The following is a 26167-nucleotide window of genomic DNA, read 5'->3' as shown; positions in this document are numbered from 1 at the left end:
GAGGACACCATCAGTCCCAGTACTCTCATACAGGTCCGAAGAGACGGCCGGTCGTTGGACATAAACAAACGAACTGCTGACTGATTTTCATCTCCCGTGTGTTCGGTGGGGGACTCCCAAGGTAGATCTGTTTGCTTCTCGCCTCAACAAGAAGGTTCAGAGATTCGTAGACAGGTCTCGAGATCCTCTGGCAGACGCTGCAGGCGCTCTGGTGGCCCCTTGGGGTCAGTATTGGCTAATTTATGCCTTTCCTCCCTTGAAACTCCTGCCGAGGCTTCTGTGTAGGTTAGAGGTGGAAGGGATTCCGGCCATTCTGGTGGCTCCAGACTGGCCTCGCCGGTCTTGGTACACAGACAGACCTAGTAAGGTCGGTCGCCGATGCTCCTTGGAGACTTCCTCTCAGGGAAGATCTGTTTTCTCAAGGTCCAGTCTTACATCCTGCTGTACAGTCGCTGGCTTTAACAGCATGGCTGTTGAAAGCCAGGTGTTGAGAGATAGAGGTCTTTCTGACTCTGTGATTCCTACGCTGTTGAAGGCTAGGAAGTCGACTTTTAGGAAGACATATTATCATACGTGGAAATCGCATATTTCCTAGTGTGAATCACTGAAGGTGCACCCTCGCTTGTTTTCGATAGCTAGGGTCTTGGCCTTTCTGCAGAAAGGAGTTGAACAGCGGTTGGCTTTGGGCACAATCAAAGGCCAAGTGTCAGCTTTGGCTATATATTCCCAATGCCTGTTAGCTACACATGCTTTGATTCACACCTTTATACAGGGAGTGCGCCATATGGCTCCTCCGAGAAGGTCCCCGCTACCTCCGTGGGAGCTCAATCTGGTATTATCTGTTCTTCAAAAGCCTACTTTTGAGAACATTCGGGAGATTTCTCTGCTTTCGTTGTCCCAGAAGGTTGCCTTCTTGGTGGCTATCACTTCCGCTTGCAGAGTATCTGAACTGGCGGCGTTGTCCTGCCGCTCACCTTATCTGGTGATACACAGGGATAAAGTGGTACTTCGACCTAATCAGTCGTTTCTTCCTAAGGTTGTTTCTGATTTTCATCTGAATGAAGACATTGTGTTGCTTTCATTCTGCTCTAAGCCCAGACATTCCAAGGAATTTGCGTTGCATTCTATGGATGTGGTTCGGGGGATCAGGGTCTATTTGGAGACCACTGAATCTTTTAGAAAATCTAAGTGCTGCGTTCGCTCTCCTCTATGGGGCAGTCGGATGGAAACTGACTGTCTTTTTGTTTACGTCCAACTGTCATCCAATCTGATCCACTGGACGGATGGGGAACAAATTTCCATCTGCTGTTTTAAGCAGACAGGATTGGATGCCGGCGGGTGACATGTTCACTGTCATCCGCCGCTCCATAGAGAGCTATGAATGGTCCGATAGGGTCGACCTGGAAAAACTGACAGTCCCAAATTGACGCAATAAATCTGTCAGTGTGAAAAGGGCCTAATAATTACCTGAGCAGAGACATGAAACTAAGAGGGAGTGATTTAACCACTTAACGACCAGGCCTACTTTTGACACATGGTGTTTACAAGTTAAAAATCAGTATATTTTTCAAGAAAATTACTTAGAACCCCCAAACATTATATATATATATATATATATATATATATATATATATATATATATATACACACACACATATACATACATACACACGCACACATATACATACACACAAACACACATTTTATTTTTAGCAAAGACTCTGGAAAATAAAATGGCGGAGGTTGCAATATATTTTGTCATGCGGTACTTCACCAGTGCACCAGTCTTCCAAACGCAATTTGGAAAAAAAATTTAACTGCATTTAACCACCTCAATACTGGGCCCTTTCACCCCCTTCCTTCCCAGACCAATTTTCAGCTTTCGGCGCTCTCACACTTTTAATGACAATTACTCAGTCATACTACACTGTACCCAAATGAAATTTTTATCATTTTGTTTACACAAATAGAGCTTTCATTTGGTGGTATTTATTCACTACTGGGCTTTTTATTTTTTGCGATATAAGCGAAAAAATAACGGAAATTTTGAAAAAAAAAAAACTATTTTTTCTACATTTTGTTTTAAAAGAAATCCAATAAAATCAAAATTCGTCATAATTTTAGGCCAGGATGTATTCTGCTACATGTCTTTGGTAAAAAAAAATCCTGATAAGTGTATGATAATAGGTTTGCGTGTAAGTTTTAGAGTCTACAAGCTAGGCTATGTATGATTGAAAATTGATCAATTCTGATGTACTGACTGAAAGAAGAATTTTAGCAAGAGTTCTTCTTTATTAGTTTGTTTGAGCAATAGTTCAACCATTTTGATTTTCTAGCCGACATTTTATGAACATTGAAATAATAAGTGTATTTCTCATGTATTTTGCTGAGAACAAAATCTAGTTAGGTCTCAGTGTTCTTTTATTGCCCTTATCTTGTACTTCCCAAGCAATAGCTGTAAAGTTCCCAAACACAGCTGGATTTTGTCTCTCTACATAAAGTCATAATGAAACAATGTATTTTTGTGGGAACATTTTAGGTGACAAAGGGGAGGCCTAACTGTGTTCCCATTGTTCTCCTGTTGGGGATATTTTATCATATAAACTGTATGGAAGGAATAAAGCGTCAGATGACTTTGAGCAACCGAACGCTGCAGTTGTTTCTTTGTTCAGAGTAATCTCCGGGCCCGCTGGGACTTGTGGTGCACCGGGACAGGCAGTCAAGTCTCTACTTCACTGGGAGTGATCTAACGCCAACAGTTTTGGAGGTCCCACACCGAGATGGTCAACAACGCCCATGTCCGGTAAGTGTTGAAATTTTTCTCTGCCTTGCCGTGACCTCTGGGTCCACGACCATATAGTCTAGAGTAATACCTGTTGGCTGTATAGACTTGATAAGTGTTCGGGGAACACTAAAGAGACCCTTGGAGGGTCCCAGGTCTTGGGTGACCTGATAGATTTATGTTTATAGGTTTCCAAAACCTAAGTGTTCTGGGAACACTAAAGAGGCCCTTGGAGGGTCCCAGGTGACCTGATAGGTTTTAGAAACCTATAGACATAGATTGGATCTATGACATTTTGAAATAATATATTCAGTACTGTGAAAATTGACTGACCGGTTGTAATCCACGAGACTCAGATCTTTTTCTCTCCTTTGCTTATTCTTTTCTGTCACATAGAGGTATAAGATAATTTGTATTGTTTGTCTATAATGGTAGGAAAACTTTCTTGATAGCCACTGTACCTGGGAGGTATTGGTCAAGACTCGGAAAGGGTTTTTTTCTTTTTTTGTCCTAGAAGGGACACCCGAGTCTAAAAGTATAAGGGTTTAATTTATATACATCAGTGGCTTGAAGGAGGGTTTTGAAACCATAAAGGGTTACCATGGTAACAAGTGATTATGTGAATGTGTAAATCATAGAAACATGTCTTATTGAGTGAGAGAATATTGGTATTTGTTTATTGTCTTGTTATGTAAATGGCTGAGAATATTTGGTGAGTAATATTCCTGGAAGTAAATTAAGGTAGAAGAACGGTCTACCTAAAGTTAAAGTGTTAAGAATTAATGTATATTGTATATGTGAATTATACTGAAGGTTTTAAGTGTATTATGATTAAAGAATTATGCTTAGAAGATAGACAAGCTTTCCCATATTTCCCGGGTAATCCACAATGGGATAAGGGGAGATGAAAACTGGTTTACTTATGCCCCCTTGTAGAATAATAAAACAGTTGAAAAGGCTAGAAGACTGAAAAGTAATAAGAATAATAAAGAGTTAACTAGGGCTTTTAAGAGTAAGTCCAATTGCTTGTAAGCAGAAGTCAGGTGAAACTGTCCTGGAGTTTTGAACAAGGTTTAGAAATGTATGGAATCATGAGGCCGGTTTAAGTGTCACCAAGGAATGGCACAGCCTCATGATTCAGACATTTATCAATAATTTAAAGTCCCAATACTTTGTGATTGTGAAACAGCAAGTTTCAGACTGGACAAACAAAGACATGGATGGTTTCCAGGAAGCCATAACAGAAAAGGATGCAGCGGGATGTTTTGATCTCCCCAGAGAGAAACAGCCCATTGCTACATATTTTCAGACACTCTTTCAGGGACGCTATCAAAGTGGAAGAGGCAAGGGGGGATTCGGGGGCAGAGCAGGGCATTCTCAGAATAGGCCCCCTTTTAATAATAGATTTCAGCAAAGGAATGGTTGTTTCAGCTGTGGGGATCCAAATCACTTCAAATCACTTCAAATGGGACTGCCCTTATGAGGACCGTTGTGTCGGTGATTCCCCTGCAGCTGACCAGCCACAGCAACAGAAGCCTAGAGTTAAATTTAACATTAACTAGCAGCCCCAACATCCGCAACAATGATGGTGCCCAGAAGGCGGGGACTCGGCATTTCCCCGTGTGTCTCTCAATTATCAACAACTGCCTATGATTTCACTTTGTGTAGACGGCATGAATCTTCCAGTTCTCGTGGATTGTGGAGCGATTTGAAGCTCCATATCACAAGAATTCTGGAATGGAGAGATATTGGAAGCCGAACCTTCAATGGGAATTAATGGGATCCCCACCAAGACATTTAGAAACCCCCATTTACCAATTGTAAATGAGTCAGGAGAGTATTCAATCATTTGGCACGGTTTCAGAATAATACCTAGGTGCCCACTTAGTTTGTTAGGGAAGATGGAGTCAGGCATACATTAGACAGACTCTTGGCCGAAGGTACATTTAAAATAGTATTACCTCACAAGATAACATGGCGCCCCTGTTTTTTTGTTGTTCTGAATATTCATTTTCCAAGTTAGACATACATAATTGTTTGAAGCTGCGATGTTGACTTTGACGTTGGTACATTTCTAGGGAGAGGTGGTTCCCACATTCCTAGGGAGGGGGTCAATTCTTGCGCGGAGCCTGTAGGACTACGTGTTCCAGCTCGTGGGACTATGGGTCCCAGCATTGCCAAACATATGCAATTATCTTTTTATGGAATTTTTGGAGTTTTGCCATTTATACATTTGTGCATAAAGCATAGGAACCTCTGGGAAGAGTAATAATAGTGAACAAAGACAGTTTTTATCAGGCAAAACATAGTTCGCCATAGTCGGCAAGATATTTTGAGGTTATTTTTTATAGAATTATAGATAATGAGAAATTACATTTTACAAATGGGTCCCTTGTGACCCTAAATGTAAAATGGAGCTCTGGTGCAAAATTTTATGTTATGGAATTTATTTTTGGCCAGAAAGGGTTACCGCAATTAGTGTAACCATTGGACCCTATTGGCACTGAGCCAAAAGTTTCAAATCAGATTAACTTTTTATCTGATTACAGTTTTTGGGTGATATTTTAGGGGTGTCCTCTATTAAGGGAGGGGAACCTCTGGACAAGTTTTTGTTAGATTGGCAGAAGGCCAAAAAGTTTTTTTAGTAAGATTGGCACGGAGCCAAAAAGTTTTAGTTTTATCTGATTGTAGCATGCAAGTGGTATCTGATGTAGCCATACCATCCGATGCTACCGCTTTACAGTGATTGGTTGAAGTAATGCATTTTTTTTTTTAGCGTCCTAGTGGACGAGGAGATACAGCCATCTTTGTTTCTTGTTTTGGTTTTCAGTCCAGGTAACTGACCTGGTGTAGAAATGCCTCAGGGCCAAGTAGACAGTTTTAGTTGTCTGCTCTATAGTTGTCTAGACCACACAAGAGGGGAAGGACACCTGCTCATGCGTCAGTCCCGCTACAATATGTGGATAACATATGTAATCACTCTGTGGAGGCCAGTCAGAGCGAGTGAGTTCATTGAGAAATTTACATGTACAAAGTGTCACAGGAATAATGACAATGGTGTCAGGAAAGTGTTGTTTACCTTGGTTTTGTTCTCACAGAGGGGGAAAGGAGAGTCAGTCACGTGGGTCTTGCCAGCCCACAGTGGGTCTTGCCCGCCCACAAAACCAGGATCATTGATTGCAATGGATCCGACTGCTCCTATCTATAATAACATTTTTGAGACAAGCCACAGGTCCAGAAATGTCACAAGTAATGTTGAATGCGTTTATGTATCTGAAAAATGCTATGGTTGTAGCGCCTGCACAGGGCCTCCCAAATTATGGAAAAATGTTTTGTGTTTATGCAAGGGACAATTGTAAGACCATGACAGGTGTACTTGCCAAGGAGTATGGTGGTGGACTTTGCCCTATAGTTTTTGTCCAAAGATGGTCGCAGTCCAGGTCTAAGGCATGCCTGAAGTGACTCCAAACATAGCATCTTGTGAGATGGTAATAGGGATGGCCACATCATTTGCCCTAGGTAGGCCCCAGTTTTAAATGGGTACTGGGATTAAAGAGTGTGTTACACCACAACATGATTGTATAGACATAATATATCAGGACAGCCATAGAGGGAACAGAGGATGGTTTTGTAGATGGTTCCTGCACCAGGCCAAAAGATCACAAATTGTTAGAGCTACAAACGCATGCTACAGAACAAATTTTAAGGAAATGGGTGATGGTTTAGAAAAAGTTGAGAATGGCTTTTTTCTAAAAGAGGGGAGATGGTATCCCCGCAGCTAGCGCCTCACTGTCTATTGCCTAGTATGATGGAATAGGACACAGGTGGTGGGAAAGAACATATGAAGTATTACTGAAGTTTTTTTTTGCATTTACAGGCCTAAATTAGTGAAAGCATATGTTGCTAGGTGCATCACCTGTATTAGGAACAACACAAACAAACACATAAGGCCAAACATGAACATCTACAAATAGATTTCACACATAAGCCCAACACAGGGTAGAAACAAGAGTGAATAGTGGACATGTTCAGCAGATGAGTGGAAGCTTTTAGGGCCACAAAAGGGAGAAGCCCACACAGTGGCGCGCATTCTCAATTGGGAGATTATTCCTGGATGGGGATGCCTGCTTTGAATTAGTTCTAATAATGGTTCAGCTTTAATATTAAAAAGAATGCCAGGAACTAGTTAAAATCCTGAAAATAGATTGTCATCCACAGAGTTCAGGTATAGTGGAAAGGATAAATAGGACAATCAAAGACGAGTTGAGAAAAAGTAATTGGAATTTTGAATCAAGTGGAACGAAAAAGTTGCTCGCACCTTTCTTTTTTCTTCACAGATACCAACTCATCCCTTCAAGGTGGGAGATGAAGTAGTAGTCAAGCTGTTGCCACATCACAGGACCAAGGCTGGATTCCCGTTTGGACCAAAGACAAAGGTAGTCGCAGTGACCAGGACCGCTGTCCTTGTGGAAAACCAACAAGCCCGGATCCATGCCAGTCGAGTAAGGTGGATTGTGCGAAGCAAGGCAAAGATAAAGACACAGATAAAAGGAGGAGAAGCAGGTGTTGAAAATCCTCGAAGAGCGAGCGAAGCAGGTGTTATAGTCTCTGAAAATGAGCAAAATGACTGTATTCATAGCCAGGAACTTTGGCAAGCTGTGGATTTTCTTGATGGCACTAGTATTTTTAGTGTTCATCCCAACCTGAATCATAACTAACTGTATATATCACTCTGGGGCCCCTTGGAGGAATTTGTGGGACACCTACAGTCACCAGCCCAGACATAGTATCAGAGACGCCTCAGAAAAGGAATAAAAGAGCCCTGTCCCACAGTTCACCTTCCCATGACACAGACACAACTTTGGTATAATGATGGGAGATTAGGCCCAGGAACTGTATTTATATGTGTCACGGACAAATATTGGGGAGACAATTATGACTATTGGGGATTAGTGGTTTGGAACACGGGAGACGATTAGGAGTACAAACCTACTACTAGCAAAACACTTATAAGCAGAATGACAATTGTTAAACATGTTCCTGAGCAATTTAGACTGACCATAGGAAATCCTAGTCCAGAAGATAGTGGAACTTCCGTTTTGGGTATCCGGTAGAGATCAGGGTACACTAGCTTCAAAAAGCCTTTTCAACTAAGAAATATATATGGCTCTTCTGAATGGCCATCACAGGTACAAGAGACAAAATCTTTTAAGGCCCCGAGTACAGACTTTGGGAGAAAAAGTAGCTATAGCAGATCCCACTTTTGAGGATACTATGGCCATAGAGACAGGGTTCTCTGATGTAAACTTATGGTTAGAATGGATGAGGTATAGTGCTAGCTCACATAACATGTCAGATTGTTATGTCTGTGGAGGAGCTAGGCCACACTTGGGTACGGTGCCCCTTAACATCCCTGAGAATGTAGAAACTTGTTTTACCAATACCTCTAGTAACCATTCTAACTGTGAAACATGAAAAAAGGAATATCCCATTATAACTAAAGAATCTAGGCCTACTGGATCTATCACAATTTACCCAGGTAGATACACATGTTATTCCAGACACAGTGGTGGGGGTAGATTTTTAGGAAATTTTACAGAGGGTTACTGCTCCACCTACAGGTCTACTGTTATAGAGAATCAAATAATGTCTTTGGGAGACATATATTGGATATATGAAAATAAGGACTAGGCTGTCCAGAAAGTGGACAGGACAATGTGCCCTTGCTAAAGCAATAATGCCCCTACACATATTCACTGAAAATGACGAAAACACACATCAGCTTAAGGACAACACTAGAACTACAGGGAAACAAAAGAGAGAGGTACCCATGGGTAGTTTTGACCCACATGTTTATATAGATGCCATAGGTGTTCCAAGAGGGGTCCCAAATGAGTTTAAGGCCCGAGATCAAGTAACGGCTGGATTTGAATCTTTGTTCCCCATAAGTTACAGTTAATAAGAATGTAGATTGGATAAATAACATTTATTATAATCAGCAGAGGTTTGTTAATTACACGCGAGATGCCCTCCAGGGAATAGCAGAACAATTAGAGTCCTCCTCACAAATGACTTTTCAGAATCGGGTAGCATTAGATACAATGCTTGCAGAGAAAGGAGGGGTCTGTCACATGATAGAAAAAAATAGGTACATGCTGCGCATACATCCCCAGTAATACTGGTCCCAATGGAAAGGTCACATTAGCTATCCGAAAGCTAGAGAGTTTGTCAGTTGAGCTTAAGAAGAATTCAGGCCTTACCAATCCATGGGATGAGTTTTTCTCGGGATCAAGTATTTTGGATGGTTAAAGGGGATCACTACCAGCATAGTCTTAGTGGTAATTTTCATTTTATTTTTGTATGCATTTGTCAAGTGCGCTATGGTTTGCTTAGCAAAATGTGTTAAACCCACTCCTCATATGTATATGCAATACTTACACAGACTAGACGCCATGGAAGAGATATCGCTTTATAGGGAAACCTGTTCATGTTTTAAGAACAACTAGAAGCTACCTCCCAGATGACATTCCAGAATAGAATGGCTCAGGATATGATCCTTGTACAAAAAGGTGATACTTGTGTATATATTGATAAAGTAGATGGATGTTGTATTTACATTCCTGATAGTGCTGGCCCTAAGGGTAAGGTCACTCTGGCCATTAAGAATTTTGGCATTGACAACCCTTGGGATCAATATTTTAGGTGATGTAATAGTTGGAAGCAAGCTTTGGTATAGCTAGGAATTATTATTATAATCTGTATCATCATGCTTTGTGTGGTACCCTGCTTTAAGAAAATGCTTAGCAAAGGTATAGACAATTTATTCATGTATAACGGTAATGTTGTAGGACTAGATCTAAACACCCTCTTACATCACACTTCACCCCATTCCTTAGACTATAAAGGTTAAGAGAAAATCATTGTAAATAAATATAATGATTTTCTAGAGGGGATTGAAAGAAGAATTTTAGCAAGAGTTCTTCTTTATTAGTTTGTTTGAGCAATAGTTCAACCATTTTGATTTTCTAGCCGACATTTTATGAACATTGAAATAATAAGTGTATTTCTCATGTATTTTGCTGAGAACAAAATCTAGTTAGGTCTCAGTGTTCTTTTATTGCCCTTATCTTGTACTTCCCAAGCAATAGCTGTACAGTTCCCAAACACAGCTGGATTTTGTCTCTCTACATAAAGTCATAATGAAACAATGTATTTTTGTGGGAACATTTTAGGTGACCAAGGGGAGGCCTAACTGTGTTCCCATTGTTCTCCTGTTGGGGATATTTTATCATATAAACTGTATGGAAGGAATAAAGCGTCAGATGACTTTGAGCAACCGAACGCTGCAGTTGTTTCTTTGTTCAGAGTAATCTCCGGGCCCGCTGGGACTTGTGGTGCACTGGGACAGGCAGTCAAGTCTATACTTCACTGGGAGTGATCTAACGCCAACACTGACTACCTATCTCATTTCTTGAGGCCCTAAAATGTCAGGACAGCACAAATACCCTACAAATGACCCCTTTTTGTAAAGATGACAGTCCAAGGTATTTAGTCAGAGGCATAGTGAGTTTTTTGAAGTTGCAATATTTTTTTGCCTACAACAGTTGAATGAAGTTGTAATGAAGATTTTTTTTTTCCCCCCAGAAAATTGTCATGTTAACAAGTTATTTTACACATGGCATAGATAAATTTGCAATTACACCCCAAAATATATTCTGCTACTCCACCTGAGTATGACGATACCACATGTGTGGGACTTTTCCCCAGCCTGGCCACATACAGAGGCCCAACATCCAAGTAGCACCATCAGGCGTTCTAAAGGCATAAATTACACATTTCATTTCCTGAGTACCTATCACATTTTTGAAGGCTCTGGAGCACCAGGACAAAAGAATTACCCAAAAAATAACCCCATTTTGGAAACAAAACACCCCAATGTATATTCCACGAGGCACAATGAGTCTTTTGAACGTGTCATTTTTTTCCACAAGTTATTGGAAAATGTGTAAAGAAAATTAAAACCTATTTTTTTTTTTTTACATGAAGTTGTCAATTTATACCATTTTTTTAACGCATAGCATGTACATAGCAAAAATGACACCCCAAAATATATTCTGCTATTCTTCCTGAGTATGGCGATACCACATGTGTGATACTTTTCCACAACCTGGTCTCATACAGAGGCCCAACATCCAAGTAGCACCGTCAGGCATTCTAGGAGCATAAATTACACATTTCATTTCCTGAGTACCCATCACATTTTTGAAGGCCCTGGATCATTTTTTAGCCATGTGGACAGATGTGCACTGATTCCTGGGACAGATGTGTGACAGATGTTGATCACTGGGATGTGGCAGATGTTCACTTTGACAGATGTGGCATATGATGTGCGCCAGCTGACTACAGATGTGATAGATGATCACAGGCAGATATGGCCGATGATGTGCGCCAGATGATCACAGACAGATTTGGCAAATGATGTGCGCCAGATGTGGCAGATGATGAGCGCCAGATGATCACAGACAGATGTGCGCCAGATGATCACAGACAGATGTGCGCCAGATGTGGCAGATGATGTGTACCCGATTATCACGGACATATGTGGCAGTTGATGTGCACCAGATGTGGCAGATATGCGCCAGATGTGGCATATAATCTGCGCCAGATGTGCGCCAGATGATCACGGACATATGTGGCAGATGATGTGCGCCAGATGATCACAGCACAGACATATGTGGCAGTTGATTTGCATCAGATGTGGCAGATGTGCGACAGATGTGGCAGATAATCTGCACCAGATGTACGCCAGATGATCACGTACAGATGCGGCAGATGATGTGCGCCAGATGTGGCAGATGATGTGTGCCAGATGTGCGCCAGATTATCACGGACGTATGTGGCAATTGATGTGCACCAGATGTGCACCAGAATTGGCAGATAATCTGCACCAGATGATAATGGACATATGTGGCAGATGATGTGCGCTAGATGATCACAGACGCATGTGGCAGTTGATGTGCACCGGATGTGGCAGATGTGTGCCAGATGTGGCAGATAATCTGCGCCAGATGATCACGGACATATGTGGTAGATGATGTGCGCCAGATGATCACAGACGTATGTGGCAGTTGATGTGCACCAGATGTGGCAGATGTGCGCAAGATGTGGCAGATAATCTGCACCAGATGTGCGTCAGATGATCACAGACAGATGTGGAAGATGTGCGCTAGATGATTTGTGCCAGATGATCACGAACAGATGTGGAAGATGTCACTGGGACCGATTTTATTGGTAAAGATGTGTGACAATTGTGTTTTATTGTGGGGGCACTGTGTTTGGGGAAACTTTTGGGGACACTTTTGGGGGCACTAGCACAGGGTGATCAGTGAGTAAAGAGCAGTAAAACAGCTCTATACTCACTGATCGCCACCTGCCAGCACCGATCCGCTCTCCTTCTCCTCACTGTGTGAGGAGAAGCAGAGCCGATCACAGTGACAACGTCTTTATTTACATCACATGACGGCTGTGATTGGACACGGCCGTCATGTGATCAGGAGGGCCAATCACAGAGCCCTCCTGTCGAGTGGTGTTGCTCTGTGTCCAGGGGACACAGGCACACGAGATCGCGCAGCTGCGCGTGCAGGCGGACTCGCGATCTCCCTCCTTCGGCAGGACGTTCCGGAACGTTCACTCAGACGGAGGAAGCTCCCACTGGGCCATATATGTACATTGGCCGGGTGGGAGGTGGTTAAAAAATCTAAAAAACAAAAGTTAGCCCAATTTTTTTTATATTGTGAAAGATGATGTCACGCCGAGTAAATAGATACCTAACAAGTTACGGTTTAAAATTGCGCACACTCGTGGAATTGCAAAAAACTACGGTACTTCAAAATCTACATAGGCGACGCTTTAAAAAAAATTAACGGTTACCAGTTTAGAGTATTTTTCTAGAAATATTGCCCTCCCTCTGGCGATTGCAGCGATACCCCACATGTGGTTGGGAACACCATTTTCATTTGCAGGCGCGACTTACGTATGTCTTTTATTTCGTGTGCGAGCTCATGGCGACACTTCATTTTTTCATTTTTCATTTATTTTATTTAATTTTTTATTTTTAGCACCGTTTAAAAAAAAAATAATAATAAACAAATCTGATAAGTTTTATTGCTGAAAAAGGATTGATAGTGCAGACAACTGACCCTTAATCGTGGTCAGCGCAAGACGCTGTTCCACACCAGATTGTAGGAAGGCTAACACCCTTGCCACCGAAAAAGAGCGAGGATGGACGCCCCTGGATTCATACCAGGCAAAATAAGCCTTCCAGGCACGGTAATAGATCTTACCGGACGAGGCCTTCCTAGCCTTGAGCAGGGTAGGAATGACCGCCGACGAGAGCCCCTGATCTCTCAGGACCTGGCTTTCAACAGCCACGCCGTTAAAGCCAGCGACTGTAAAGCAGGATGGAAGATCGGCCCCTTAGACAGTAGATCATCTCGTAACGGGAGCCGCCAGGGAGGCTCGACGACCAGTTGTATGATGTCCGCGTACCAAGACCGACGCGGCAAGTCCGGGGCCACCAGAATCACCAACCTTGGTTCCGAGACCAACCTGCGAAGGAACCTGGACAACAACTGAATCGGGGGGGGAGGCATAAATCAGGCGATACCGATTCCAAGGCACCACCAGCGCATCTGAGGCGTCTGCCAGAGGATCGCACGTTCTTGCCACAAACCTTCCCACCTTGTTGTTTAGCCGCGATGCGAACAGATCCACATCCGGGGATCCCCATCGCGCACACAGCATCTGAAACACCTCCGGGTGTAGGGACCATTCCCCCTGGTCCAGGGTCTGGCGGCTCAGATAATCGGCCTGACAATTCTCCACACCTGGAATGTGAACTGCCAAAATCGCCGGGACCTGCGTCTCGGCCCAAGACAGAATGTTGGTCACTTCCTGGGCCGCCTGGGCACTCCTGGTGCCTCCTTGGTGATTGATGTAAGCCACCGCAGTGGCGTTGTCCGTCTGCACCCGCACAGGGCGGCCCCGAAGATGATCCGACCAACGGAGCAAGCACAGTCTGATCGCTCGCAGTTCCAAGATGTTTATTGGCAGGGAGGATTCCTCCTCCGACCAAGTGCCCTGGGCAGACAGAGTGCCCAGAACGCCACCCCAGCCCGACAGGCTGGCGTCTGTGGTGATCACCGCCCACAACAATGGCCGGAAGGATTTCCCCTCCACCAGAGCCGGAGACTGGAGCCACCACAGAAGAACCTCTCTGACTTGGTGACTCAAGGATATCCTCCTTTCCAATGAATGAGGATGCCTGTCCCATCTGGCCAGGATCTCCACTTGAAGAGACCGTGTATGGAACTGTGCAAACGGTATGGCCTCGAAGGCCAACACCTTCAACCCCAGGGACCGCATGCAGGCCCTGAAGAGTCCGGAGCTTGTCCTCCGGCAGAAAGACTTTTGCTTGGGCGGAATCCAGGACCATCCCCAAGTAAGGGAGGCGAACAGAAGGGGACAAGGTCGACTTCTGAATGTTGATGGTCCACCCGAACTCCTGGAGCGTCTGAACCGTGGTTGACAGATCGCGCAACAGACTCGGGCTGGCATTCGATCTTAACAGGAGATCGTCCAAGTATCCCAAGACCGCAATTCCCTGCGCTCGTAACAGGGCCAGAACAGGAGCCAACACTTTGGTAAACACCCTTGGAGCCGAAGCCGAAAGGTAACGCCACAAACTGATAGTGTTCCTCCTCGATTGCGAATCGGAGGTACCTCTGATGACCCTTGAATATGGGGATGTGCAAATACGCATCCTTGAGGTCGATTGAAGCCAGGAAATCTCCCGGGCTCAGAGAGGCTACCACTGAACGGAGGGATTCCATACGGAACTTCTGAACCCGCACGAAGCGGTTCAGAGCCTTCAAGTCTAGAATCAGACGTACCTTGCCCTCCTTTCTGGGCACAGTGAACAGATTCGAGTAAAACCCCCGAAATCTGTCCCGATGCGGCACCGGGACGATCACCCCCTGGGCGAGGAGATCCTGAACCGCCCGTTGAAGATCTTGTAAACGATCTGGGGTCAAACAAAGATTTGAGGTAAAGAACCTGTCCGCTGGACGCGAAAGGAATTTGATCTTGTAACCTGATCGAATGATTTCCTGAACCCACCTGTCCGGAATCCGGAGTAGCCAAGGTTTGAGAAAACCGCGCAGATGTCACCCCACCCCTGGAAAGGGTGAGAGCGTCCCTTCAGGGCGAGGCGGACTGGGCCGCCGCGCCAGCGTGGGCAGCTTTGGACTTGCCCGCCCAAGGCTTCTTCTGGCCACCATGGCCTTTGAAGGATTTTCCCTTGTCCTGTGCCTTGAAGGCACGAAAGGATCCCCGATTTGGTTTAAAGGAAGGGCCCCGCTTACCGCGGAAAAACGTACCCTTGGGAGCTTGGGGCAGCAGAGTGCTCTTGCCCCCAGTGACCCCCTTAACCAATTCATCCAGGGAGTCCCCAAAAAGGCCATTCCCAGCATAAGGGATATCAGACACCGTCTTCCTGGAAGTCTGGTCAGCCGACCAACCCTTTAGCCATACCATACGACGGATAATCACTGTGACAGCAGATCGTCGTGAGACTAAAGGGGCCTCATCCAAGGCCGCGTCACACAGGTATAGAACAGCCTGAATAATCTGGTCCACCATCTCCAAAGTAGCCAGAGGGGCGGAATCAGCCACAAGGGTGCGTCGGAGCACCTTGGTCCATTCTACCACCGCCTGAGAGACCATGACAGAGGCGAAAATAGGTTTCATCAAAGAACCCGCCACCATATAGGAGTGGCGAGTAAGAGATTCCACCCGCCTATCCGTAGGGTCCCTAAACACCGGAGAATCCTCCGCGGGTATAAGAGTGGCCTTGTTCAACCTGGACACCGTGTGATCCACCTTAGTGGCCATGGTCCAGCGCGAATCCGTAGGAGACGCAAAGGGATAACGGTACTGAAACCGATTTGGTACCACAAAATTGCGCTTCAAATTGGGCCATTGTTCGTTCACCGTTTCGTGAAACTCAGCGGGACAAGGAAACACCTGTGCTGCTTTCTGGGTTCTACGGGTCCCGGCGGGTGGGGCTCATCCTCTAAATGTAGTGTATCCTTAACAAAACTAATAAGCACAGACATAGCTGCGCGTTCTCTGGCCGTCCCGCGGGGGGGGGGGAATTATCCCCCTCCTCATCCTCCGCCTCCCCTTCCGACTGAGAGGACTGAGACCCTTCAGGGGGTGCACTGTCCATGGCAACCATATCCAACTCAGAATCAGACTAGGGAGCAAGCCTGGGCCTTTTTCTAGAAGCCCGTTCAGACATCAACAGTTCTACTTTGGAGGCCAAAGTCGCAAGTGCAGTAGTAAGCGCAGATGATTCAGGTGTACCCATTGGTGAAGACTAATTGAGGGGCGGCGACTGTCAGAGGACGTAAGAGAAATTGGGTTTTTGTCTTGCCATAAAATCCTTTTCTCTGATGATCACTGACGGACACAGCTCCAGAATCTTCTTGACCATTGGGTTATGCTGCCCCCTACAGGAGTAGGACACTAGGCAGGAAAAAGCTTTACAATGCTTATGGGGCAGTCCCAGGGTGTATAATCCCACTTCCTGCTATAGGCATTCCGTTTTGTTGCAAGCAGTGTCAGAAGAAAAATAACTCAACTCAATAGAGAGGTGGGTGCTGTGTCCGTCAATGAACATCAGAGAAAAGGATTTTACAGTAAGGCAAAAATCCAATGTTCTCTTTCGTTCATTGACGGGCACAGCTCCAAAATCTTCTTGAGCATTGGAAGGTCCAAAACAAGATGTCAAAATGAGGGCTAGGAAAAACACCAGAAATAATTCCCAAAGGCTAAACCTAGCCAACCAGTTAACATTAAGCTCAACTAGGAACAACTGGAGCTCCCCTGAAAAAAACAATACACCCCCAAAGAGGATCAAGTCCTCTTAAACAGCTACCTGCAAAATCTTGCGGCCAAAAGAAGCATCTACAGATGCCAACACAGACGACCAGGTGTCCTTGCAAACCTGCATTATTCACGCCTGATGGCGGAAGGCCCAGGAATCACTAAGCGTTTGTGTAGAATGCGCCTTAACAGGGAAAGGAGGAACCTAACCCTTAATCGAATAGGCCTGCACTACTGTTTGTCTGATCCACCGGAAATGGTCGCGGCCAACCCTTTGCGAGGTCCAACTGTAAGGACAAAAAGGGAGTCTGATTTCCTAAACGACTTGGTTGCCGCCAGGTACACCCTGATCACCCGAACCACATCCAGAGGATGTTTAGGCTTAGAACACAGAGAAGGCAACACAATGTCTTCATTCAGATGAAAACCAGAGAAAACCTTTAGGAAGGAATGACTGACAAGGGCGAAGCACCACTTTATCTCTGCGAACAACCAGAGAAGGCGAACGACAAGACAAAGCTGCCAGCTTGGACACCCTGTGTGCGGAAGTAATTGCCACCAAGAAGGCTACCTTCTGGGACAACGTAAGCAGAGCAATCTCGTGAATATTTTCAAAAGGCGAACCCCCTGAACAAAGATGCGAACCAAAGCATGCATAGCCAAAGGACGTTGAAAGAAAATCGCTAATGCCGAAACCTGGCCCTTGATGGTACCCAGGGCCAGGCGCTGTTCCACGCCTTTTTGGTGGAATGCCAAAATTTGAGCCACCGAAAATGAATGGGGAGAAACCCCCAGAGACTCAAACCAAGCAATATTTGCTTTTCAAATGCAATGGTAAATCTTCCTAGAGACAAGTTTCCTAGCCTTTAACAGAGTGGGAATCATTGAGTCAGACAACCCCTTATTCTTCAGCACCTGGCTTTCAACAGCCAAGCCTTTAAAGCCAGCGACTGTCAAGCAGGATAGAAGATCGATCTATGGGCCAACAGGTCTTCCCAAAGGACATTGGTGACCAGCCGTACTAAATCCGCCTACCAAGAACGGCGAGGCAGTCTGAGGCCACAAGGATGACCGGAATTCCTTCTGTCTCGATTCTCTGTAGAAGTCTCGGTATAAGTTTGAGAGGAGGAAAGGCGTATTACAGATGGTACTTGGCCCAAGGAGCCACCAGTGCGTCCCAAGCATCGGCTAGAGGATCTCGACACCTTGCCACGAATCTCAGCACCTTCCTGTTGAGACGAGAGGCCAACAGGTCCATCACAGGAGTTCCCCACCGGAACACAGCTGGTGAAAAACCTCTGGATGAAGGAGACCACTCCCCTTGGTCGAAGGCCTGTCAACTGAGGCAATTCGCCTGCCATTTTCCACCCCCTGAATATGCACGGCAGAGAGAACTGGAATGAAACGTTCCACCCACCTTAGAATGCCGGCTACTTCTCAAGACACAAGGACATTTTTTGTGAACCCTTGGTGAATGACATATGCCACGGCTGTGGCATTGTCTGATTGAATCCGTAACGGACACCCCAATGGGCCAGACAAAGTCTGTTCGCCCGAAGTTCCAGTACGTTGATTGGTAGTCTGGACTTTTCCAGAGTCCAAACCCCCTGAGCACATCCGTGCCCAAAACACCTCCCCACCTGGACAGGCTGGCATCTGTGGTGACCACCGTCCAGTACAGGGGAAGGAAGGATTTTCCCTGTCGAAGATCGAGAGCGAAGCCACCAGATCAGAAACCCTCTTGTACCCCAACTCAGCAGGATCAGATTGTCTAGAGACTGCAGATTCTTGTCCCACGTGGCAAGAATCTCTCTCTGCCTGTCTCGTGTGGAACTGTGCAAACAGGACCACCTCAAAGGTCGACACCATCAGGCCTACCACCCGCATGCAACTCCTGAGAGACAACAGACTGCTGGACAACAGAAGTCGAATAGCATCCTGCAGCTTCTGGAGCTTGTCCAACGGAAGAAACACCCTGGCTGAGGTCCAGAGTCAGACCCAGATAGTCCAACTTGATGGACGAAACCAGAGCAGACTTTTAGAAGTTTAAAGTCCAACCAAACTCCTGCAGAATCCGCCAGGTTGTCCTGTAGAACAGTCGGAGACTCGTCCAGGTACCCCAGCACCGCAATCCCCTGTTGTCGCAACAATGCCAGCACTGGGGCCAACACTTTTGTGAACACCTGAGGAGCTGAAGCGAGACCAAAGGGTAACACCACGAATTGATAATGCTCCTCGCCCACGGCAAAGCGGAGAAAGTGCTGATGTCCTACGTATATCGGGATATGGAGGCAAGCGTCTTTGATATCGATAGAGGCCAGAAGATCCCCTTGATGAAGAGATGCAACCAACGAACGGATGGAAACTTCTGTACCCGCACAAAGCCGTTCAGGGATATGAGGTCCAGGAGTGGACGAACTTTGCGTTCCTTTCTGGGAACCGTGAACAGGTTTGAATAAAATTCCGGAAAATGTTCCGAGCTTGGAACCGGTACAATCACCCATTGCAGTAGCAAATCTTGTAACGCCCTGAAGAGATCATGCAGGCGGTCTGGGGATAAACGCAAGTTGGAAGGTTTTCTGCAGGTCTGGAAGAACCTGTAATCGGTTTACCAGGCCAGGGCTTCTTGAAACCTCTGGAGACATTCTGAATGGATTTGGATCCTGAGGGACGAAAAAAATGCTTATGAGCTGAGAAAAATGGACCATGTCTGCAACAAGACTCTCTGTCCCCGGAAGACTGTGGGAGGAGAGTACTTTTCCCTTCTGTGACTCCCTTAATGATTTCATCCATGAAAGACCCACACAGAGGATCCCCCAGGAAGGGGAGATCCAACAAGGCCTTTTTGGAAGCTTGGTCCGCAGACCAGCATTTCAGCCATATCATGCGCCAAAGGACCACTGCTGTCACAGACACCCTGGAAACGAAGGGAGCCGCATCCAGAGAGGCGCCACAGAGAAAACTGAAGCCCCTGGACCAACTGGTCTGCCTGCTCTGCAAATGCAGGGGGAAGCTGTTCCCCCTCAAGGTCCTGGTGCAAAAGTTTAGCCCACTCTGTCAAGGTCTGGGACACCAAGGCAATAGTGAGCACCGGCCTAACGATCGAACCGGCCATAGTAAACATGTGCCGAATCAAGGTCTCAGCCTTCCTATCAAAAGAGTCTTTAAAGGCCGGAGACTCCTCCATGGGAATCAGACTGGATTTGTTCAGTCTGGTAACCGGAGAATACACCAAAGGCGGGATTGTCCACTTTTTTAACAGGGACTCTTTAAAGGGGTACCACCTAGCGAAACGCTTAGGAACCACCACATTGTGTTTAGAGCAACCCCACTGATTTGCGACAATTTTGTCAAAATAAGCAGGAAAAGGAAAAACCTTTGCGGCTTTAGAGGATTTTCTGGTGCCAAAAGGTGACCGGCGCCTTCGACAGCTGCATCCTCCATTTTTAAAGTTTTCCGCACTGATACAATCAGTGCATCCACCAGCGCTTTTTCATGCGCGGCTGTAGTGGAAGAGGAATTATCCTCACTATCAGAGCACTCAGGGTATATGGACGCAGACTCAGAAGGGTGATCAGACTCAGAATCTGAGGAGACAGAGGAGGCAGGTGAAAGTGGTGGACGCTTTTTGTTGGACCTCTTTTGTAGGACCATATCAACCTTGGACACTAAGGACTCCAGAGCCGCGGCCATTGCAGACGGGGTCGACCGGGACCCAGAAGGGCCCGCTTCCTCAAAGCTGGGATCCGGGGGTGAAATCTGCTCCAGGGACTCCAAGTTAGTCAGAGAACCACAGGGCAAAAATAGTAAAAAAAACACTGCCAAGTGACCCCTGCCACCACGCTGGCAGCACTACAATTCGCAGCACAGCTGAATCGCTGCTATAGCAGAGAGAGGAGTATCCCCACAATCACTCACCACCCTGGTCAAAGCAGAGTGCTGTATGCTATGCTGTACACCAATGAGTCAGTCACTGGAGGGTCACCACCACAATCTGCCCCCAAGGCTCCAAAAACATGGCCGCTTTAGTCAATGGGAAACACTAAGAAAATGGCCGCCGAAATACACAAACACGGCCACTGTATATACAGTCAGCCGTCCACAGCAAAATGGCGGACCCATGTGGCTCCCGGGACCCACAGGGGACACCAAGGGACATTCGGCCAGTAAAGGGGGGCCTGGCAGTAGCCCCCACCAGTACAGCACCCCATAAAACCGCGCGTTCGGCTGCCGGCGGCGCGCGTTCGGCTGCCGGTGGCGCGCCCCCAGCCCCTATCGCCCGATCAACACCCCACAGGTGATCTGGATCAGGTATGGCCACCCCCTGGGGGGGGGAGAGGAGGGACAAGCTAGGTGTGGGTAGATGGGGGTGATCCACAGGAGACCCAGACATATGGGTGGAGACTCAATGTGGAAAGGAGGGAAACCTGGGGGTCCGACAGTCCCAGGGATGAGCCCGCGTCCACCTCGACAGGCCACCAGGGAAGGGGGGACACTACTCAGTAGGGATAGACCGATTATCGATATGCACTTTTCCCGAAATATCGGTATCAGCCCCGGAACTGGCCGATATTTTTGTGACGTCATTCTGCCTTCTTAGGCCGCCTCCTTTGCCTTGGACAGCCTCGTCTGGAGTCGGGACTAGTCTTGCGGGAGTGTATCACAGCCATACACCCACTCACAGCAGCCCGGTGCCAGCCAGCCACCCACACCCACAGGCCCTTTACCAGCCAGCCAGCAACAGGCACTGTATCAGCGAGCCAGCCAGCCACCCACAGGCCCTGTACCAGCCAGCCAGCCACCCACAGGCCCTGTACCAGCCAGCCACAGGCACTGTAACAGCCACCCACCCACCACAGGGTGCCAGCCAGCCACCAACCCCAGCGTGCAAGACAGCCAGCCACTCACCACAGGGTGCCAGCCACCCACAGGCCCTGTACCAGCCAGCCGCCCACAGGCCCTGTACCAGTCAGCCACCCACAGGCCCTGTGTCAGCCAGCCACCCACCACAGGGTGCCAGACAGCCAGCCACCCACCACAGGGTGCCAGACAGCCAGCCACCCACCACAGGGTGCCAGACAGCCAGCCACCCACCACAGGGTGCCAGACAGCCAGCCACCCACCACAGGGTTCCAGCCAGCCACCCACCACAGGGTGGCAGACAGACAGCCACCCACCCACCACAGGGTGCCAGCCAGCCACCAACCCCAGCGTGCAAGACAGCCAGCCACTCACCACAGGGTGCCAGCCACCCACAGGCCCTGTACCAGCCAGCCGCCCACAGGCCCTGTACCAGTCAGCCACCCACAGGCCCTGTGTCAGCCAGCCACCCACCCACCACAGGGTGCCAGACAGCCAGCCACCCACCACAGGGTGCCAGACAGCCAGCCACCCACCACAGGGTGCCAGACAGCCAGCCACCCACCACAGGGTGCCAGACAGCCAGCCACCCACCACAGGGTTCCAGCCAGCCACCCACCACAGGGTGGCAGACAGACAGCCAGCCACCCACCACAGGGTGCCAGACAGCCAGCCACCCACCACAGGGTGCCAGCAAGCCAGCCATTAAGCATTAAACAAAAATGAACATGTTCAGTACCAGATTTGTGTCAAAAATTGTCTTTATTTTTCAAAACTTTAAATGTAGAAAATATCGGCCCATATCTGCCGATACCGATATGTGATGGCCAAAATATCGGTATCGGCCCTGAAAACCCATAGCGGTCTATCCCTACTACTAAACAAGCAAAAAATTGGGGGAGCAAACCATGAACATGTATATCTAAAGCCGGTGCAGCTATGGACCAAGCAACATGTATATTAAAAAAGAATAGCGCAACCATGCAAAAGAAATGACTATTAAATATGGAGACAATCCATAAATAAAAAATATTTAATAGTCATTTCTTTTGCATGGTTGCGCTATTCTTTTTTAATATACATGTTGCTTGGTCCATAGCTGCACCGGCTTTAGATATACATGTTCATGGTTTGCTCCCCCAATTTTTTGCTTGTTTATTATGTATTCGGTCTGACCAGACTTATGAGGTTGAGCATCCCATCCCCCACACACACCTGTACTCTATTGGTGTCCTCTATCAAGTAGATATAGGAGGAGTCCCCTGCAGTGCCTTAGCACATCTTCCCAGCAAGGAGTGTTATCTCCAAGGGTAAGAGAGGCTGGATTCACCCCTTTTTTATGGATAGTGTAGGACCCACTGATAATGGGGTACTTTGACGCAGTGGTGGGCTTGAGCACGATATGGCCATATGGTGGGACTAAACCCCCATTTTTATTTATGGATTGTCTCCATATTTAATAGTCATTTCTTTTGCATGGTTGCGCTATTCTTTTTTAATATACATGTTGCTTGGTCCATAGCTGCACCGGCTTTAGATATACATGTTCATGGTTTGCTCCCCCAATTTTTTGCTTGTTTATTATGTATTCGGTCTGACCAGACTTATGAGGTTGAGCATCCCATCCCCCACACACACCTGTACTCTATTGGTGTCCTCTATCAAGTAGATATAGGAGGAGTCCCCTGCAGTGCCTTAGCACATCTTCCCAGCAAGGAGTGTTATCTCCAAGGGTAAGAGAGGCTGGATTCACCCCTTTTTTATGGATAGTGTAGGACCCACTGATAATGGGGTACTTTGACGCAGTGGTGGGCTATCCCTACTACTCACCATACCTTCGGGTAGGCACCACTCCAGGCAGACCACCTCTCCATCGGAATGGAGGTGCTGCCATCAGGAGGCATACTGCGACTCAGGCCTGAGCACCTCGCGAGACGTTTAATTCGCAGGCCAGAATCCACCCCCCCGTCCGTCCGTCCGGTGGGGCTATGTCGCGGCCGATCTAGCATGGATCTAACATGGAGCTGAGGTCTACATGCACTCACTGGCTGGACTGGGGAGATCGGAAGGATCTAGAATATCCAGTCCGTCGCCCAGTCCAGCAGTTAATTGTAGATCTCACAGGAACATAAAATAATAAGATAGAAAAAAAATGGTTTAAAAATGAAAAAATGCCAGGACCGGAGATCCTAGCAAGGAACTAGGTCCTTACCCCTGACTAGGCAGAAAAAAACTGAATTCCTATAGCAGGAAGTGGGAGTATACCCCCTGGGACTGCCCAATAGGTGTGGTAAATCCTTTTCCTGCCAAGTGTCCTACTCCTGTAGAGGGCAGCATATCCCAATGGTCAGGAAAATTCTGGAGCTGTGTTTGTCAATGAACGAAAGAGAAAAAAACATTTTACAGGAAAAATGGTGAAAATAAGGAGGCACATAGACGTGCGCATGGTCTGTGCCTGGGCACATTCTAATCACCTAGTATGGCACAGAGTCCCTCTGCTTCTCGCACAACCCCTCGGTGTTTACTATGGTTCGGTTTGCAAATAAACAAGAAGGTAGCTCAACACGGAGCACTTCCCATTCATTCACTGTCCAGTGCAGCTGAGGCTACAGATCAAGGGACTGGGAGATCCCATTCACCCCTGATATTTCACCAAAGCCTCCCCTTAAAAAATTGTACAAAAAAATAAAAAAATTATTTAAAATATAATAAAATTGTAAAAAAAAAAAATAAATAAAAACTACTGACACTGTCCACTGCTTTACTGACTGACACCATCCACTGCTCTACTGATACTGTCCATGTTTGAATACATTTTAAATTGTTTGATTACATTTTTTTTTATAAGCATGTGTGTTTCTTTATATACACACACACACACACACACACACACACACGGGCATGTGTGTTTGAGCTTTGTGGTGCACACCCTAATGCAATAGGTTGCGTACACCTATAAGGAGGCATATTCAAGAGGCAGCAGGGAGGGATGAAAAGAAAACACCAAGAGATGCCAAAGAAATGGAAGATTTCTAGCACAGGAAGTAAGGTGGAATTTCTCAGGCGGGGGACACAGACAGGTGACAACTTCATAACAGACATTCTGACCCTGTTCTATTCTAAAAGTAGAAAGGCAATTTTTGCTTGAGTATTCTATCAAAGCAGATGTAGTTTACTATAAAAGCTACATTTCAGTTATGAGAGGAAAGAACACTGACCTTAGAGACACTAAGCTGTGATGATCCATTGTGAAACATCATAGTCAATACCAGGGTTTTAGCTTGTTTAGTTTCCTCAAGTAATTGATACTGCTCCTCCTGGCTCAGGGATTCTACGCTATAGAACTTAATTTCACCTTTAACAAGCGTGTCACTCTTTCCTGTGAAGGTCTTCATGACTTTGTGTTCTGAGGAGCATATACCTGGCTGACTTTTTAACTCATCATTGGTATTTGGCAAACGTTCTGCGTTTTCATGTGTAATAGTATTTAATCCCACATTTGTAGCACCCTGAGCGTGTCCTTTATCTTGCTCTGAAATTAAGAAGACTTTCATGGATGGTTGAGTGACAGTCGGAGCAAACCTGCTGTTAGGTAATACACTTGGAGACAAATGTGTAGAAACAATTACAGATTTCCTCCAATTTTCAGTAACGACAGGCTGCAAAAAAATAAAAATAAATAAATAAAAATAAATAAATATTGACCTTCATTTAAACAAATAATATTGTATTTATGAGTTATGGGGCTTAGTCAATCAAATTATATATTTTACAATATTAAATCAGAATATATTCGCACTATTCCTGGATGGTGCTAATTACATTAATTAAACCCATGTTTACACTTACTTGGTGTTAATTATAACCTGACAAAGGTAATATATATTTTAGAGATGCTTATACAGGTGCATCTCAAAAAATTTAGAATATCATCTAAAAGTTAATTTATTTCAGTAATTCAATTCAGAAAGTGAAACTCTTATATTATATAGATGGGTTGCGCACAGAGGGATAGATTTCAGGCATTTATTTTTTCTCCTTTTGATGATTATGGCTTACAGCTAGTGAAAACCAAAAATTCAATATCTCAGAAAATTAAAATATTTTGAAAAAGTTCAATATTGTAGACTCATGGTGTTACACTCTAATCCGCTAATTAACTCAAAACACCTGTAAAGGATTCCTGAGCCTTTAACCACTTGCCAACCAACCGCAGGTCGGTTCGTTCACGTGAAACGGCGTACCTGTACGTTGCTTCGCAGGACCGCGAGTAGGGGCGCGCACCCATTCGCCACAGGGGAAGCTTATCTGCGGGTCCGGCGGACTTGATTGCTGCCGGGCATCCATGATTGCTCCCTGTGAAGACAGAACGGCCGTCTTCCGTTGTAAACACGCTAGACCGCTGTTTTGTCAGCAATGAACACAGGGCTTCTGTGTTCCTCCTATTTAGGAACACAGGTCTCTGTGTTTATTCCATAAGCCCATCACACACACAGTTAGGAAGCACCTCCTAGGGACACATTTAACCCTTTGATCGCCCCGGGTGTTAACCCCTTCCCTGCCAGTGTCATTAGTACA

General features: G+C 46.1%; 1 protein-coding gene and 1 pseudogene across 2 annotated transcripts in view; one reads left to right on the top strand and one right to left on the bottom strand.

Moving 5' to 3' along the window:
- The window catches only part of POLN (DNA polymerase nu), a 560717-nt gene extending 535472 nt beyond the window's left edge, over positions 1 to 25245 (bottom strand). The window contains exon 1 of the mRNA XM_082249983.1: positions 24808 to 25245. Coding sequence (XP_082106109.1) covers positions 24808 to 25143 — 336 coding nt within the window. The 5' untranslated portion in view covers positions 25144 to 25245. The remainder of the gene's footprint in view (positions 1 to 24807) is intronic.
- Positions 7946 to 8741, top strand: LOC309548105 (annotated as a pseudogene). Its single transcript has one exon. The product of its transcript is annotated as an uncharacterized misc_RNA (transcript).
- Positions 25246 to 26167: the final 922 nt, after the last annotated feature.

The sequence above is a fragment of the Pelophylax lessonae genome, assembly GCF_965119305.1.
Source record: "Pelophylax lessonae genome assembly, chromosome: 1".
NCBI classification, from domain to species: domain Eukaryota; kingdom Metazoa; phylum Chordata; class Amphibia; order Anura; family Ranidae; genus Pelophylax; species Pelophylax lessonae.
The sequence above is the reverse complement of the archived record's forward strand: the minus strand, read 5'-3'. Positions and strand labels throughout refer to the sequence as shown.